Below are 13,920 nucleotides of genomic sequence, written 5' to 3'. Positions count from 1 at the left end.
TTGCGAATGAAGTGCCTTTCTATTACTGGAAGCTGCTTCGAGGCGGGCCAATCTTCTAGGTTACGCAATCTTTCAGCAACGCGGCGTCTACTGAATTCATCGCCCGCCTGTTCGAGTTTTGTTTTCTCTTGAGCTATATGTTTGTTGATTTCGGATAGCTTGGCTGTATTATTGATGAGTTCTCCCCGCATAGTTTGCATTGCCTTGTCAAGACCTCGTAATTCCCTAATACTGAACTCCGAATGTGGTACCTGTAACGTGGAATTATCGTAATAGGTATCCAAGATTTCTCCGAGTCCGTCCGAGGCCACCATCGAGGCTGCTTCCAAATCATCTGTATTAACGAGTTCTTTCCTCATAGTCTGAAGAGCCTTAGTAGTCTTCGCGGGAAGTCGTCGGTAGTCTACAAAACCTAATTCATCACGAACAAAGCCGATGCCTTTTTTAGCGGCTATCGTAGACAAGGCTAGGGGCTTACGAGTACGAGAATGCATAAGATCAATATCCGGAGCGCCACGCAGTCGCAATATTCCTTTACTATCTAGCATAAACTTTGAATATTCACGACCTATTGGGATAACATAATTTTTATCATCTTTTAATGTATCGTAATAATCATTGACGGTTGATTGTAAAATTTCATCATTAAGATTTGTGTCACCAAACCTGGTTTCATCAGTATCTTCGATTGGGTCACCAAAGGTACTTAGATCTAAGTCATTAATATCAAAATCAGTCATTTTTATATTAAACATAGGGTACATGTTTTCAATATAACAATGTCTTCGCAATACGGACGCAAGTTAAACCCACAACGCAGACTTCGAGATCCATTGGGGGTCAAAGCAATTCGTCAGTCTGTAACTATAACTAATAACCCTAGTACCATCGATCAGAATCAAACGCTTCTGGTTCGCTTTCCTAATCTCGGCGCACACGATGTGTTAGTTCCGGGAACTGTCCGACTAGCATTTACGATTGTTTTGAATTCTACCGACGTTAACAGGGAGCCGGTTCAGAATATAGGTCGTGCTATCGTTAAGAAAATCGCTATTAAAATTAGCGGTAATGAGGTTTTGAGTATCGATGATAGCGATGTATACTATTGTTACATGGATCTCTGGAGAACGGATAAAGAGCGGGAAAACTTACAGTACCAAGGTATTTGTAATAAGAACACATTGAGACTGCGCGTAGATGCTTCTAGTGGTGATACTGTGGTACTGTCGTAAAAGATCAGGCCGTTGCCGACGCATTAGGTAACCGATTCTATATTCCCCTAGACTTTGAATTACTAGATTCCTACATGCCCTTTTATCAAGCATCCCTAGGCGATAGGTTAGAATACGAACTCACTTTTAACGACTACGGTAGAGTAATCAGATCCGCTAATGTAGATGCTAGCTATTCCATTGACAATATCTCGCTCGAGTACGATATGATAACGGATCCCGAATTAGCCAGACAAATTCGTAACCAGTATTCGGGAAGTTTAGCCATTTTGTACGACCACGTGCTACGACACCGAAAGATCACGAGAGACAAAAAAGATACGATGTGGAATATCAATCTAAACGTCCCCACGAGGTCGTTGAAGGGTATTTTAATGTTGTTCGAGGACCCCTCCGATGCGTTTAAAAGAAATACCGAGAAGTTCTACAATCCCAAGATTACAAAAGTAGAATTGACTATCGAGGGCGTTCCTAATCAACTATATAGCCAAGGAATGCTAGCGTATCACCAGTGGGATGAGATTAAAAAACTTCCTTCTATAAAACGTTCCCCGGAAGTTAACGCGGTCGTGAAAGATCTGTCTCTCGGGAGTGTATCGATGGGTGAATACCTCACCTCGAAGTACGCGCTATGGCTCGACATGCGAACAACGGACGATGACCAATTACACGGCAGTGGGAGGAGAATAGAAAATGCTAGCGAGGGTGTCACCATACAGATAACGAAGCTCCAGGAAACGGTTGGTAAATTAAACATATATTTGTACGTGATTATGGATGCGCAACTTAATATACAAAATGGGAGATTCGTGCAAGCAATCTATTAATAATCTTTTACCTAAAGATCCGCACTGCGGTATCATATGCGGGCAAACGGGCTGCGGAAAAACAGCTTTTATTCTAGATATTTTAGAAAGTCATTATCGGGACGTTTTCGATCATATTATTATTCTGTGCCCGACTATAAGCGTTAATAAAACATACTTATCGAGAGATTGGGTAATGAATGACGACGGAATACACAGAGTCGATCCGGGCGATCGTTTACAAGACTGTCTCCGAGTATGTCACGAAAAATACAAAGGAGAATCAACCCTTTTCATAATAGACGACTGCAGCGCGAGTAAAGAATTAACAAAAAAGAAAGATATGCTTTCGTATTTAGCATTCTCCGGACGGCATACTCAACATAGCGTTTGGGTACTTACTCAAAAATACAACTCTGTCCTGAAAGATCTCAGAGAGCAGACCAAATGGGTAGCGCTGTTTCATTGCAAAGACCGAGATTCATTCGTGGAATGTTTACGCGAAAATGACGTCATTTATACCAAGGGTGAAAAGTGTTAGCAGCAACGAAGCACTGTAAACTCGTATTAAAAACCGATCAACCAGCTGCTTACGCAATTCCTTAGCAAAATGTAGCAAATTATAGCAAAATGTAGCAAATATAGCAAAATGTAGCAAAATTGTAGCAAATTGAACATTAGCGGTTAATATTACATAAAATGTGGTTCGAAATCATCATTCTTTCGCAACAGTTCATTATTACGGGATGTATTGGATACGTCATATTATATTATGTTAGACTTAAATATCTCCTTAGGTATTACATTATGGAATGCGACGAACTCATCAAACAAATGCTCAAAGAATCTGAACCTGATGTAGATAAATGTTTAGATAAACATAGAGAAAGACTCGCGGCTTTGGTAGCCGGTGGAAAATGTTCCCAATATTTGGGAGAAAATTATACCATCGAAAAAATTGATAACATGACCGACGAAGAGATTAAAAAACTGTACGCGCGTTACGAGTCTAGACTGGGAGCTACCATGACTAAAACGATAGGGTCGTCTATATTACAACTATACACAGTCGTAGCTAGTACGTTTCTCCCCATCCCGGCAGAACATCGCATGTATTTATGCGAATCTCTAGAGAAAGACCCATTCATCGAACACGCTATAAGCTCAGTGAGCTGTGAGTTTTATCATAGATTCGGAATATTCTTAGCTCCACTCACCACAGCTTTAATAACGGCTAGGTATTGTCAATTTAAACATACGTGCCCACTTAATAATAATGGAGACACAACAGGTGACACCACAACAGATTGCGCAACCACAACAGATTGCGGAACAACAAGTGAATGAGGATGCACCACAAGTGAATGAGAAACCCAGAGTTACTAAGAACCCCCAAAAAATAGCTGCAGGAAGAAAGGGAGGGCTGGCGCGCAAAGCGAAATTAATAAATAATTCAAATCCGATTAAAACATGGGCACTAGTAGGAGTTGCTGGTATAGCTGCTGTATGGTTCTTTTATAAGACCGGAGAAGAGAAAACGTCACCCCCTATGCAACAACAAGTTCAATTAGAGGTTAGTCCTCATATAATGCTATAAGAAGCATGACTACTCCAGTTACAGACAGTAAAATGTTGGTAAACGCGACGTATCATTCAGCGGTGGTCACCGGCTTGGCCATTGGCTATGCCCGTATGGCTAAAGTGATTACTAAAGCCACACCTCCCAAGCTAGATTTTAATGGATTTGATATAGGTATGATGGTTCTGGATATAGGATTAGCAATGGCAACGAAGGATATGCTCATCAAACAAGGACTTATCCCGGAAGACATAATGAAGTAATTAAACATTTGAATATTTATATTCATATAAACATTTGAATATTTTATATGGCATCAGTTGCGATGATGGTCGGTGGAGCTGTTGTTAATGCTCTAGCTTTTTCGGGGAGTAATTATTTATTTTCCAGTATGAGGGAATCAAACGCTAAAGAAGTTGAAGAGGAGCGTAAACGACATAATAAAGCATTAGAACAATACCAAGCAGCTCAGTTACAATATACGCAGCAGAGAATGAAGAGATTAGACTTTATTCATGAACAACTGCTTAAGGAAGGACATTCAATTCAAACGTTTAAGGATGTCGAATCCGCCATGCACGAATACTACCTCGTTTATGGGAAAAAACTCGACCCAATACCTAGACCAACAATGAGTCAGTTTTATACACCGTCAGAGGCTCAGAAAGACCGAGAGGTCGCATTTGTTATTATTGGGTTATCTGCTCTATTGATTTTCAGCTATACAATAGTGTAGATGTGATTTGCATTTAGACAAATGATATGATAGATGTATATACCATGAATAACTGCAAGTTTACACTCATGGGGAAGACGACTCTATGTAACCGCCGCTGTGTTGATGTTTACTGCGGTATACACAATTATTACATCAAGCGTGGACACATAAACTATAAGTGTTCTGAATGCGGGATAGGGGTCAAAGGTCATTATTGTTTATGTAAGAAACACGGTGCTGATAGGGTCAGGAATCAGATTATTTATGCTAGGAAGAGAGATTACATCAATGAGAGGAATAGGTTGGGGAGGATACGTATTTAGATATATGAAAACAACCAATTAGACAAATGAATCATTTTGCATATACCATTCAACCACAATGGTTTTTGTCAGAGAGTTGAAGGCTATGGCAAAGCAACGTGGTCTACGTGGATATTCTCGAATGAGAAAAGCTGAATTGATTACCTTACTCGGTTTGGAACCACCCCAGACTGTTAGAGAACTCAGAATTCGAGCGAGAAACAGTGGGCTGAGAGGTTATTCTCGAATGAGAAGAGCTGAATTGATCGCTTTACTAGATAATAATCAACAAGAACAAGACGAGGATGATATTCAACATAATGATGATGATAATGATAATGATAATCAACAACAACAAGAATTAATATTTGTACCCACATCCGCCGGCGTTGGTAAATATCTAAGAGGATGGAAGATGGATATTAATTCCAACATGGATGTTAACGATATTAAGCCCATCATATCGAGTAAAATTAACGAGGAATTAGATGATTTACAAAGTATAAAATACCAGCTGACGATTAAAATGACATTGAGTAAAAGTAACGCAGACGATAGTACCGAATATACCGAACCATATTTCCGTAGCAATCAAGAAGTTATAACCGAATCCGATACTATAAACGCATCATTAGATACATCAATTCAGAGGATACAGGAAACTTTAGAACGCTGGACTAATAGAGGTTCGGGTTGGGGTGTGGATAAAATCGATAGTTTATATTTAGATATAGCAAATTATATGCCCTTCAAAGGTGGATCTTATATAGATTTACCCCCGTATTATAAGAAGAAAAAAGCCATAATTAACGTAAAAAATAAATCTGATGATTGTTTAAGAATGATGATAAGATCTGCATTGTTCCCCGTAGACAAGCATCCGGATAGACCTTCTAGCTATCCCCAAAACGATGGACTCAACTTCGATGGTATAGACGAACCTACACCAATATCACAAATTGATAAGGTGGAAAAGCAAAATAATTTAGCTATAAATGTTTTCGGACATTCTAAGGAATTGTTGTACACAGGATAAGCTCCGCTCCTGAACATATTCCCAGAATCAATTCATTTCTGATCGAAAAAGATGGAAAATATCATTATACGTGGATAAAGAGTTTAAACAGGGTGCTATACGATCAAACAAAACATAAGGAAAAGAAATATTTCTGCGAAAGATGCCTGCATGGGTACAGCAGACAAGATCTATTAGAAGCGCATAAAGAAGACTGTAGAGGTGTTGGACAGAATGCTATCAGGATCGATATGCCTAAAGAGGGAAAAAATATATTAAAATTTGAACATTATTGTAATCAAATGCCAGTACCGTACGTAATTTATGCCGACTTCGAAGCGCTTATCAAACCCATAGAAAATACCGAACGCAATAATCAAGAGAGTAGTTTTACATACAAAACTCAAGAACATATTACTTGTGGGTTTGGATATATAGTTGTAAGGTATGATGGGAAAACAAACACTCCCGTGATTTACAGAGGTTCCGATGCAGCGGGAAAGTTCCTAGAATATCTACAAAATGAAGAGAGAATAATCAGGGAAGAATTATCGTGTAAGAAACCCATGCGTATGACGATAGATGATTGGAGGGCCCACAAGAAGTCAACGAGTTGTCATGTTTGTAATAAACCCCTGGATGGGGATTCCGTAAGAGATCATTGTCACGTCACGGGTAATTATCGGGGAGCCGCTCATAACGAGTGTAACTTGAAACTAAAAATGAATGCTCAAACAATACCCATCCCCGTTGTGTTTCATAACCTTAGGGGATACGATTCACATCTCATTATGCAAGCTATCTCAAAGACCGACGGCGGTTTAACGTGCATTCCTAACAATATGGAAAAATACATTTCGTTCTCGTTGACTAAACCTATACATTATAGGGACAAGGATGGGAAATCTAGAATAAAGCAAAGTAATGGGCTTAGATTCATAGACTCCGTACAGTTTCTGTTATCTTCCCTGGACAATTTAGCTAAAGCGAACAATCCCGATGACTTCGCGATAACAATCAATATACCGATAAGATAACTCGTTATTTGTTGCTGAGAAAAGGTGTATATCCTTACGAATATATGGATGATTGGTCTAGATTCGAAGAAACTGAATTACCACCCCTCGAATCATTCTATAGTAACTTAACGGAATCTAGAATAACAGATGCCGATTATGAACACGCTCTGACGGTCTGGGATAAATTAGGTTGTAAGAATTTAGGCGATTATCACGATCTGTACTTAAAAACCGATGTACTGTTACTCGCCAATATATTCGAGATATTTAGAAAGACGTGTTTAAAACAATACGGCTTGGACCCGGCATGGTACTATTCCAGTCCCGGACTATCGTGGGATGCATTGTTGAAGAAGACCGGCGTAGAACTAAAATTACTCACAGATTACGATATGCACTTGTTTATTGAGAAAGGATTAAGAGGTGGTATATCGATGGCAGCGAAAAGGTATTCTAAGGCTAATAATAAATTAGTGGAAGGATACGATCCGAGTAAACCCGACACGCATATATTATATCTCGACGCTAACAATTTGTACGGATGGGCTATGAGTCAACCTTTACCCAAGGGTGGTTTTGAATGGGTCAATGTGAATGATATCAATAATAATGATGAGAATAAAGGGTACATACTAGAAGTTGACTTGGAATATCCGAGTTCGTTACATAAAGGCCATAACAGTTATCCGCTAGCTCCCGAAAGATTAATGGTTAATAAAGACTGGATGTCGGAATATCAACGCTCCTTGATGGGTAATAGTAGGTTAGCTAACGTAGAAAAATTTGTACCAAATTTGATGGTTAAGACAAAATATATAGTTCACTACAGAAATCTCCAGTTATATCTATCGTTAGGTATGAAACTTAAGAAAATACACAGAGTTCTTAAGTTTGATCAAAGCCCTTGGATGGAACCCTATATAAGGCTGAACACAGATTTAAGAAAGATAGCCACCAGCGATTTCGAAAAGAATCTGTATAAGCTCATGAATAACTCGGTATTCGGTAAAACTATGGAGAATCTAAGGAAGCGTGTTGATGTTAAATTAGTCAGATCTAATGAGGAAGAAAGACTCAGGAAACTCATAGCCAGTCCGGCTTTTAACAGAAGCAAGATATTCGATAACGACTTAGCCGCGTTGCATATGCAGAAAAGTAATATAAAATTCAACAGACCGGTGTACGTCGGTATGAGTATTGTCGACTTGTCAAAACACTTAATGTATGACTTTTATTACAACGAACTTAAGAAGCAATACGGCGATAGATGTGAGGTGTTATATACCGACACAGATTCTTTGTTGATGGAAATACAAACCGAGGATGTGTATAAAGATATGGCAGAAAAAATAGATATGTACGACACGAGCGATTACCCAAAAGATAATCCACTGCACAGCGTAGTAAATAAAAAGGTGTTAGGTAAGATGAAGGATGAATGTGCTGGGACTCCTATAGTGGAGTATGTAGGATTAAGACCTAAGATGTATTCTATAAAGAAGTCCGATAATGGAGAGATAAGAAAAGCCAAGGGTGTTAAAAAGTATGTTGTAAAAAAGCATATCAAACATGAACAGTATAAAGAATCATTATTCAATGGTAGAACATTCAAACACGAGATGAACTCTTTAAGAAGTTACGATCATAGGATATATGGATTAAGAATGAACAAGACATCATTATCCCCCTTAGATACAAAGAGATGGATTGATAATGATGGTGTAACTACCTATGCTTATGGTTATGGTGGTAATACCGTACCGTCGGGAACTATGAACAACTCTTCTCGTACAAATGCCCTACCCGGTCCATCTTGAAGATAATAAAGAATAGGCTCTCCTTCTTTCGTAACCAATCGACTAATGTTATACGTCTTAAGGGACCATATGGGATCGGTTGCGCGACGTAGGCCTCCTTCGAGTTCACCGGGCTGGTATAAATATCTTACCCTTACTCTATCCGGAAGTTTTTGTTCTTTGCCTCTCCTCGGTGCTGAAGATTCGGAAGTCACGGATTTCATTTTAATCGCATCGGATGGTTTCTTCCCTATTAATCTCGTCACTTCATTATTCAGCGCTGATACAACGGCTGATAATCGTGTCACCCATTCGGTTGATCTCAATCGCTCGGATTTCATTTCGATCCCATACTGATAGCCAAACAAACGTTCCGCTAGAGTCCGGTTAAATCTTTCAACGATAGCTTGACTGCGGTGGGCCTCTCTTTCACCACGGACGATTTTGACGTCGTGCTTTGTTAAGAGTTTAGTTACCGATCCCATAAACTCTCGACCGGGATCTACTTGAAATAGCTTAGGCCATTTTAGCGGTCCGCGTTTATATATGCGGCTCAGTGCATTAGCTACTTCTGTTGATTCTTTCGATGTTAATGGCTCAGCCTCTTTGTATCAACTAGCCACATCCACTACTGTTAAAGCGTATTTATACGTTTTGCGTTTTACCTTATCGTGGGGAAGAAACAAGAGGTCAGCCTGATGAACTTCATTCGTCGTAAAAATATCAAACTTCTTCCTCGGTATATAACGCGGTGCCGGTAAATATATTTGCCACATCGCTTGTTTCTTTAACCAATCCTTGGCTACATCTTTAGATACCTTAGCCGCGGTGGCTAATTTTTTTATTGCTCCTACACCTTTCCAATATCCTCGTGGGCTATAGTAAATTTTATTCATTATTAATTAATATTGATGTTTCGTTTAATACAACTCATGACTATCGTTGAATCGCATAGTCATTTACACATAAAAAATTCCCCCTGTAGTAGCAGTATAGGTATATGAATCCCGCTCCAGTGGAAGTGGTCCAGAACCCCCATTACCTATACTACTTCTGTGTCTCGAAGGTGTGATTGGCAAAGACTGTCAGTGGTTCATTAGCATCACTGGTTAGATCATTGAGGACTATTTCTGGCACCATCCCCCAATCATGGAAAGCAGCTATGGGCCCTCCACTGAGCCTCTCATATTGCCCCATCTCCTTAACATCCCATACATGCAAAATCAAGGAATCTAAAGCAGGCATATTGCTGACTGTGGCATAAACAAACATCAAACAAGTAATCAGTTATTTACTTCTTACATTGATATCATTGTTTTGAATTACTTGATTACGTTGAACTGAGGATTTAAGATTTGTAACATCACAAAATTTCTTTTTACTCTGATTGCACTATGTCCACCTTCATGGAACAAACCACTTGGTTTGGATCTTTGGAGCTACACTTCATAACACCTTTACTTATTGCTGAAAACATCTGCTTTTATTGTCTAAATATGTGAACATAGATGTAACACTATGACTATTTAGAAATAATCCTTTGGTTCTATCATTATCCAATCAAATAGATGTGAACATACCAATGTACACAATGATTCTAAATGCTGCTTATCTATGTTGTTATCTCAGGTGCAACAGACGTAGGGGAAGTGGTAGCCATCGGTGTTGGTAATACCTGTCTGTCATCCAGTAACCTGACGACCGATGGCCGGTGCCTCATTGACAGCTATGCTGTAACAATGGCAAGAAGGGCCCTTCTCAAGTATGTATTGCATGTATTGCAAGTAAACTATCCACAGCATAATTCCATAACATACAACATTTATTAGATAAACATAAATTAGTTAATAACTGTTCACCATATTTCCTCAGATGACTGAAAGTCAAGAGAACTTATCTTGTAGGCTGTTGGTCTGTCAACCTTTGTAAACATTTCTTCTCCAAAACCACTCCACTCATAAAAGCTGAAACATTACATGAATTATCTCAGCTATGGTGACTCCAAAGTCTGCTCACAGAATTCAAGCCAAGTTTAACACATGGCTACTTTGAGAGCCATATTGAAAATGTCATTTTTGCATTAGTAAGCTTTTCTGCATGTATCATAATGAAATTTGACATGCAGCAAGTTTGTGATATGCAGAATAACATATATACAACAGCATATTTCAATTTTGTATCCAACTGTCAAGGTGAAACATTATTTAGTTAAAATTAATTAGATATTAGTTCTTTAGATCGAGGTATAATGATATAGGTTGGGGCTTGGGGGTTGGGATCTCCTTGTTAGATGTCAGGTTATAATAATGGGATCAGGTTACTTAGGCAAAAGATAATCCTTGGTTCTCAGGCAACGCCTATTTTTATTTCCATTTTGAATTTTTTTTTATTTCTAAACTATTCTGTGTCTTTAACTCACGTGACCCAGGCAGTGAAATGCTATTATACTTAAAGCCTAGTGGTTAAAGCGTCGTCATCGCAAAGACCCGTGTTCGAGATCCCCGCCGTGATATTGATGGAGTATTGCTAAAAGCGGCGTAAAACCATACTCACTCTCTCTCTCACTCACTATTATACTTAATAACAAGATGATCCAATATAGCGTGCAGTTACTTCCCTTTACATGCACACTGATGCACTGAGCATCTCATGTTATATATTATGTTCATGGTGGCAATAGTTGTGTGCTTGTTTTGTTCGTTTCAAGGCATGTCCAAGGTGAGTTGATGTGATTTGCCAATCAGATCATACATGATTTGCCGAAATTAATGTAAACAAAATTGAATGAAATCTTGGATAAAAGTGATATAACGGATTACAACGCAGGTCCAGATGCACAATGAACAACTTTATAGCCAGATAGTGTTAAAAATAGGAGTAACTTGCGTACTTCAGTATGGATTTGTTGACATGCTCCTTCCAATGTGTGTTCTCACTTATGTTTACACGTTGTGAAATAGAATCAAAGCTCATTGTCATTATCAAAGCCCACCTGCACTATATTTTCAAAAGCCATTGCCTGAGAACCAATTCATTTATTTTTAAACCTTAGATACAGTGAAGCGTGACTAGGTAAGGCTGAGCTAGAACCTTTACTTGTCTATACGTTTTACGTTTTAAGGGGAATTAGCTCTTGGGGGTATCAAGGACAAAGTCTGCATCACTGGCCTGGAACGTTTAATACACAACATACCTGCGGAATACCTTCTCTGACAACACAAACAGAAGGTTTCCAGCTCAGACATGCATGAGGTGAGCAGATCTCCAGCTCAACATCAGGGCGTTTCCTGTCAGAGGCAATTCCTGTGAGCATCATTTCGCCTGGAGCAATGGACAACAATGACGTTGCCCTGGACATGGGACTTATGGAGTTAATTAAAATACATAACCCAGGGGATATTAGAATAAGGCTAAAAATGTCATAATATTAATAGTTCTTACGAATCCTCTACCTCTATTACATCATTGTCATAAATCCTGTATTTTGACTGTAGTCACACCATACTAAAACTTTAAGATTTTCAACTGGGGTCCTCTTCACTGTCAACTATACAACAATAGTTGTCCCGAAAATAGCACTAGAAGCTCACAGCTTTTGCGCATGCAAGGCGGGAAAACCTTCACTTTTTTCCTGTGTGTGCTAGAATCAACACGTCCATACAGAAAACAAACTCTTCTAGCACATAGCTGTGGTCACATAGGCTGCTTTATTTATATTAGGGGGCACAGGGTGGCCCAGTTCTCTAAGGCGCCGCAATTCGCTATGCAGACTTGCGTCCCTTGGGCATGCCAGAAACCTATGATTGTGGGTTCAAATCCCGGTTTCTAGGTTTGTCAGCACCAATCCGGTGTTTATGGGTTTCTACAAAGTGGTAAAGGCCTAAGACCTGCATCACTTCGGGCTTTCCTCCCACATTAAGCTGACACACCGCGATATTACTGGAATACTGTTAAAAGCGGAGTTAAACACATCTCACTCACTCACTCACTTGTTACTGGGCACAATTCATGTGAGTAATTGGTTGTGATTGTGTTTGTTTTTTTCCCCAACAACCCTGGTCAATGAGCCTGTCACAAGTGTGTCATGTTCATGATTTCCAGTGACCCTCATCCCAAGTGTTGAAAATGCAGAGAGCCTTCTTGTACAGAAGACGATCTTGCACACTCTGTCTCCCACTCTCCAAGAAGGCATTCTCCAAGCTCAGCAATGTTCCCACCAAAGCCAAGAGAAAAGATGCCCCCAAGAAGAAGGTGGACAACATCATGTTGCAGTCCGACAAGCTGACCCCTCCACCTAAACAACCGACCGATCTCCTGTAATCGTCTGTTACGCCGGAGCAGCCCACTTTTCTGATTGCCATGTTGGAGCAACCTTTTGCATGTCAGCTGTCCCATAAACAACTCTTACCGAAATCATAGACGCCGTTAGACGACGAGCCGCAGGGACACCAGGCGAATCTGTTTACCTGCCCGGAGTATGCCTTATTTTTATGAGACTGTCACAGCAGCCTCCCACACTCATTCATCTGAGGATGAATACCAGGAAGAAGAGACTCAAACCCCACGAGAGTTTGCACCCCCTTATCTTTTGTAGACTTATTGGATGTCTTGTATCAGTTTATGCCTAATCTGACTGTCCGCATGGACCAGTCCAGCCCATCGTTAATGCCAGAATATAGACTCTCCCACAGTCCAGTTAAGCATAGGGAATTGGTGACCGCGGCTCTGATAACATCCACAGACTCAGGCATGATGACAGGCTGCTTCTCCCTTACCTGAAGAGGATGTTATATCAAACCCACGAGCCACCGAAACTGGAGAAGTGGGTACTGGATTCAGATTTCCTAAAGATGGTCAAGCATCCAAGTACAAAGCTTTCTCATCTGGGGATCATGTTAATGATCTCTCCACTGCCAATTGGTACTCTTTGGACATTAACACTTATATTAACTGGTTCGTGGCCGGTGTACGCCATACTGTCTCTCCTCTCCTCCCAGAGAACGATGAGACTTCGGCAGACACCACCGTACCGATTCACATCCATCAAGTAGGACTCATCCATAGCCTCTTGGGACATGGTAGTCAAAATGAAGCAGGAACTACTGACTAGGCAGGTCTGGGCATCATCCCAATTCCAGTGACTCCAACGTCAACACCTTCTATCTCAGCTCTGATCTAGGGCTGTCACTTCACAGGCCAAGAAAATGTTGATGTCTCAACCTATCTCAGCTCCCACTGTGTTCAACATTCATCCTTGGAAGATAATTGACAAAGTCAGGCAGGACACTATGGAACGATTCCAAACTTCTTCAATACCTCTCGCCGCCAAAGCTCACGAATCATTGAAGAGATAACGGGACACCTCAAGTGATAACACCTTCCGAGAGCCGGCCTGGAAGAAGTACATCCCTTCTGGCAAGGAATTTTATCAATCTTTTAAACTCTCAGACCGT

General features: G+C 40.1%; 1 protein-coding gene across 1 annotated transcript in view; it reads left to right on the top strand.

Moving 5' to 3' along the window:
* The window catches only part of LOC139455688 (adenosine deaminase domain-containing protein 1-like), a 149,783-nt gene that overhangs the window by 83,200 nt on the left and 52,663 nt on the right, over nucleotides 1–13,920 (top strand). Inside the window, exon 7 of the mRNA XM_071237238.1 lies at nucleotides 10,097–10,229. Coding sequence (XP_071093339.1) covers nucleotides 10,097–10,229 — 133 coding nt within the window. The remainder of the gene's footprint in view (nucleotides 1–10,096; nucleotides 10,230–13,920) is intronic.

Source organism: Haliotis cracherodii, unplaced genomic scaffold, assembly GCF_022045235.1.
Source record: "Haliotis cracherodii isolate W230 unplaced genomic scaffold, xgHalCrac1.p SCAF_11, whole genome shotgun sequence".
Classification (NCBI taxonomy): domain Eukaryota; kingdom Metazoa; phylum Mollusca; class Gastropoda; order Lepetellida; family Haliotidae; genus Haliotis; species Haliotis cracherodii.
This window is presented reverse-complemented; position numbering and strand designations above follow the sequence as displayed.